This window comes from Gouania willdenowi, unplaced genomic scaffold, assembly GCF_900634775.1.
Source record: "Gouania willdenowi unplaced genomic scaffold, fGouWil2.1 scaffold_3_arrow_ctg1, whole genome shotgun sequence".
Taxonomy (NCBI): Eukaryota; Metazoa; Chordata; class Actinopteri; order Blenniiformes; family Gobiesocidae; genus Gouania; species Gouania willdenowi.
Window position 1 is genome coordinate 946010 of NW_021145162.1, and position 6052 is coordinate 952061.

General features: G+C 37.6%; 1 protein-coding gene across 1 annotated transcript in view; it reads right to left on the minus strand.

Annotated features, from left to right (window-relative positions):
• Positions 1–2046, minus strand: part of etv1 (ETS variant transcription factor 1) — a 62539-nt gene extending 60493 nt beyond the window's left edge. Inside the window, 1 exon segment of the mRNA XM_028442147.1 lies at positions 1858–2046. Coding sequence (XP_028297948.1) covers positions 1858–1927 — 70 coding nt within the window. The 5' untranslated portion in view covers positions 1928–2046.
• Positions 2047–6052: the final 4006 nt, after the last annotated feature.

Here is a 6052-nt window from a genome sequence, read left to right on the forward strand (position 1 = left end):
TAGGAAAAGTGGGAAAATAGAGAAAAATTAGAGAAAAAAAAAATAAATCATTGAAATCTCAGTTTGTGTTTTTGACAGAAAAAGGTTTGACATTCATTAGAAAAAACATCAGATGTTAAGTTTTGAAGATTTTTTAACACAAAGCTGAAAAATTCATGTCAAACTCTGGATTCTGATGAATGTAAAAAAATAACATTATTTTAGTTTTATCCAGAATGTGTGGATCGCTGCGTGTAGACGTAGACGTGTAGGACAAAGACGGACTCACGCTCAACGCCGCCTCCGATCTATAAAACACACTATTAAATAAAGAAGGATTCACTTCATTTTGATTCAAAGAATTATAATTTCACTCAGAAATTAATTCTTTTTAGGAGATTTTTACATTTACTTTCTTTAAATTCTCCAGTTTTGTTTCTCTGATTTTTGTCGATTCAACGAAGGAAAAAAGATAAATAACATTATATATATCTATATATATATATAAATAAGTAAGTGAACAAAACACGACTGAATATTTGCAGCAAGTTAAAGATTTAAATTCCTGTTTTCAGGCATTTACATTTTTTTCCAAAGAGAAAATATTTTTTCTTTTTCAGGCAGTGATGGAAACAGTTTTAACATAAAGTTTAAATTTAAAGACAAAATGTAAATGAAGGATGAAGGAACATTTTTTAAAAAAAGAGCAAAAACAAACTCTGACTTTATGTTTGAATCTACATTAACAAAAATCAACAAAATGACTGTTTTTTTCTTCCATTAAATCACATTTTACAGTAAATATTTAAAACTATCATCAATTTAAGAATTCACTCTTCATTTAATTTGTTTAGACTCAAATTTCACAAATAAAAGCTTTTCTTTGATCAAAATACAGAGCAGCATTAGAGGTGTGTGTGGTGTGTGTGTGTGTGTGTGTGTGTGTGTGTGTGTGTGTGTGTGTGTGTGTGTGTGTGTGTGTGTGTGTTGTTGTGTGTGTGCGTGTGTGTGTGTTGTCACCTAGAATCTGACAATAATTTAAAATAAGGTCAAAATGAAGTTAAAGCTGTTTATTCTGCAGCTTTTAGGAGAATATTTATATAATTTCTGTTTCTTTAGTTGCATTTGTTGTCAATTCATGTGTTTTTTTAACAATTTGTGTATTTTTGTTGTTGTTTTATATATTTTTCTGCCATTTTCTGTAATTTTCTCATGGTTTTTGTGAAGTTTTTGAGTAATTTTGTTTCTTCTTTTAATTCAAAATAAAAGTTTACCTTTAATTCTTTGATGTCTGAGCTTTTCTTTAAACTTCAGTGATTTCAATTCTTTGATGTGTTTTAAAAAATGAATTTGTGTAAAGTGTGTTTCCTGCAAACAGAATGGCTCAAGTTCTCATTCTGCAAATATATTAACACACACACACACACACACACACACACACACACACACACACCACACACACACCCACACACACACACACACACACACACACACGCACACTATATTAAACACAAATATACACACTTTAATCTGTTAAATTCACATGTTTCTGTATATTTTAAAGTGAGTCAGATTTTCCCACGGACGCACAGACTGTTGGTTTCCATCCGTTTGAGGTGAATCAGAGAAGATGAAGCTCACACTCATTCTGTGTTTATTATGATATTTGATATAATATCTGACACAATGATGAAAAGGGAGTGTGTGCTCAAACACACATTTATATGTATCTCATAGTTTTAAAGCTGGACTTTAGACGTAGAGGATTAACGTCACTCACTAAACTTGTGCTGTTTCTCACTCTGAGGAAACACCTTTTATTTTGAAATTTCTACTGTAAACGTGTGAAATGAAGTTACACAAAATAAAGTTACTCACCGAAGCTTTGCTGCTGCTGCTGCTGAACACACGGAGGAAAAAGAGCCGCGGCGTTTAAATCCTGAAGCATCACGTCTCACAGAGTGTGTCCATGAGAGGAGGAAGAAGACAGGAAGAGGAAGAGGAAGAGGAAGAATAAAGGAGGAAGAGGAGAGAGACGCTCAGGCTGTGGAGGTGTGGGAAAAAGATCCTCCATCCATCCTGTCTTTAAACAAGTGCAGCAGCACGAGGAGGAGGAGACACACACACACACACACACACACACACACACACACACACACACACACACACACACACGCACACACACACAAGCGCGCACTCACAGCGGCTTTTAATTGGAGCAGCTTCTTCTCTTTCTATCCTCCTCCCTCCTCTCACCAAACTCTCCTTTTTCTGAATCACACACACACACACACACAACACACACACACACACACACACACACACACACACACACACACACACACACACACACACACACACACGCAGACACACACACACACCACACACCACACACACACACACGCAGACACACACACACACACACACACCTGCAGTGGACAAGAAAAAAAATTGAACATTCTTTGTTTCGTCCTAAAACTTAAATATTCATCACAAATTAAATATAATCTATGAATATCTATGTATATCTATTTCTCTATATATCTAGTTGTGTGTTTGTCTACATATATATATATATATATATATATATATATATATATATATTAGGGATGAGTGAGTACAACATTATCAGTATCTGTATCTGTACTCGGAGTGGGCGGGGCCTACCCCGAAAGTGGGCGGGATTTAAACCCAGAAGTGAGTCAGGTTATCTTGAAATGGGCGGGGTTTTAAGCATGTTATTTTAAGCAAGCAATTGATATGGGTTGAACAGAAATTGTTTTATTTATTTCTGATTATAAAACTATTTACAGAACAGCATCAGTGATGACCTTCAGATCAATGGTTTTGATCACAATAGCAAAGAAACTATTTACAGAACAAGTTTTAATTTGCAACAATGAATACAACACATGTGGTTGTTATTATTATGAAGTAAATGTAATGAATAAGAGTTTTCATTCTCAACATAACACTTTAATAACTTTAATTTTTTTGTATTCAGTGCGATTTTTTATTTCCACACCAGGTGTGTGTGTGTGTGTGTGTGTGTGTGTGTGTGTGTGTGTGTGTGTGTGTGTGTGTGTGTGTGTGTGTGTGTGTGTGTACTACCTTTATTTTATTTTTTTATGAAATACAGCAAGAAAGTATCAGACTCTCAGTGAAGTAAAACATAAAAAAATAGTTAGAACCAGCTGACGGTTAAAAAAAGAAAAAAGATCACAGACAGGCAGAGACACAACGCGCTCTACCAAGCACCACGTCTGAACAAACTAACATTTACCAGAATTCTATTAGTTAAAGTAGAAGCCGAAGTAAAACAAACCTGAAGATGAAGAAACCCTAAACATGAATGGAAAAGACCTGCAAACCTGAGACTGAGCTGTCAGTGAGTGTTGCTGCTGGACACAATCAGCAACACATGTACAGTATGTGTGTAGGGCAGAGTTGTGCTAGTTACTGAAAAAAAGTAACTAGTTACCGTTACTAGTTACTTCATTCACAAAGTAACTCAGTTACTATTTTGATAACTTACACCAAAAAGTAATGCGTTACTGGAAAAAGTAACTTTTAAGTTACTTAGAATTAAAGAATGTATTATTTATTTTGGGTCATTTGTGTCCATACAGCTTCATATCAGTGCTGTAATAATATAATAATCCACTGTTGATCAATCACCGGATTGGTGCGGCGTCTGCAGTGATGCAGAGTCTGCACCAGTCCGTCATTGTAAAAAGGGAGCTGAGCCAAAAAGCAAAGCTCTCTATTTACAGGTCGGTCTACGTTCCAACCCTCACCTATGGTCATGAACTTTGGGTCATGACCGAAAGAACAAGATCACAGGTACAAGCGGCCGAAATGAGTTTCCTCCGTAGGGTGGCTGGGCTCTCCCTTAGAGATAGGGTGAGAAGCTCAGTCATTCGGGAGGGGCTCAAAGTAGAGTCGCTGCTCCTCCGCATCGAGAAGAGCCAGATGAGGTGGCTCGGGCACCTAATTAGGATGCCCCCTGAACGCCTCCCTAGTGAGGCGTTCAGGGCACGTCCCTCCGGAAGGAGGCCCCTGGGAAGACCCAGGACACGCTGGAGAGACTATGTCTCTCGGCTGGCCTGGGAACGTCTCGGGGTCCCCCCGGAAGAGCTGGAGGAAGTGGCCGGGGAGAGGGAAGTCTGGGCCTCCCTACTGAGGATGCTGCCCCCGCGACCCGGAAATGGCTAAGCGGGAGAAGATGGATGGATGTTGATCAACTGCTATAAAACAACCATAAATGATGTTCATATAAAGCACAAAACAGCTGCTCCAAAATTAAAAACTGTAATTTTTCAGCCTTAACACAGTAATGTAAAGTAAGCTGTGTATATTCCAGGTGTACATTCTGCTGTTGAAAATGCTTATAAAAATAAATGTAGAAAAACTAATTCACAGCATTTTTCTCAGCTACACAATGCTAAACATATCAGGCTAATGAGCTGCTGTTAGCAGTGACTCAGCAGTAGCGACAGACTTCTTATTTACAACAACAAACCGTGCAATAGTTTGGCTGACCTGTCCCTGGATAACAGTCACAGTCCGTTAAAAACCAGCCGCAGCGTTAACTTAGCTTCACTGATGCATCTTTTGGAGACAAAAATAATACGTATATTTCCACTCTGAGAAGCTCGTCCTGCTCTCGCATTGACTCGCCATGATTGGCGCACGTGATGTAAACAGAAACACGCTGACAATGTTTCTTCTTCTACTGTTTTACCGTGTTTGGCACGGCATCCCGCAAAAATATGTAGCGCCACTGTAAACAGGAAGTACACTGCAGCTAGCAAAGGAACGGACAAACGCACCATATTGTAACGGTAACGGCGTTATTTCTTTAAAAAAATATTGCTTTACAGTACTAGTTACTGTAAATAGTGACATTGGTGTAGGGGAGGAGCTCTGTGACTGACAGAACGCAGACAGTCAGATACACAATGACAATTTTCATTCAGTCTGAGCACAGATATTTATTCATGTTACTTGTATAATACTCAGACCGGATACTATATAAATAAATATATATATATTTATATGTATAAATATATGCATATCTATATACTTATCTATGAATATATATCTATAGATATACATTATCTCTGTGTATATATCTATGTATATATATTTCTCTATAAATAAAAGACTCAAATACACCTCACAGTGATACTTGGACATGTCAACAGTGATGAACCCAGGGTCAGAGGGTAGTACGGGTCTTTAATCATCAAACACCGTCGCCCAGGCGACCCAGCCGGGGGTGATCAGCCCCTATCTATATATATATATATATATATATGTATGCATCTACATGTATGTATACATATCTATTTACATGTCTGATTAATCTATTTATGTATATATGTACAGTATGTCTCTACACATGTATATATATATATATATATATATATATATAGGTTCTTAGGAGAATCTTAAAAAGTTCTCACAGAGATTGGTAGATTGCGATCGGATGAATAACCAGATTCTGTCTCTTTGTCGACGAATGCGTTAAGGCATGCGTCTGTAATTGAGACGAAGACACAACATTGACTTGTGGCGAGTGTTTAGGAAGCGTGAAATGAGCTTGTTCACGTGTTAGGACCTCACCTTCAGCCTCTGATCAGATCAATAACCCAATGAGAGCCACTGGGAACCATCATCATCATCATCATCACCATCATCTTCATCACCATCATCTTCATCATCATCATCTTCATCATCATCATCATCATCATCATCACACCATCATCACATCATCACCATCATCATCATCTTCATCATCATCATCTTCATCATCATCATCATCACCATCACCATCACCATCATCATCTTCATCATCATCATCTTCATCATCATCATCACCATCACCATCATCATCATCATCTTCATCATCATCATCATCATCATCATCATCATCATCACCATCACCATCATCATCATCATCATCTTCATCATCATCATCATCACCATCACCATCACCATCATCACCATCACCACCATCATCATCTTCATCATCATCATCATCATCATCATCATCATCACCATCACCATC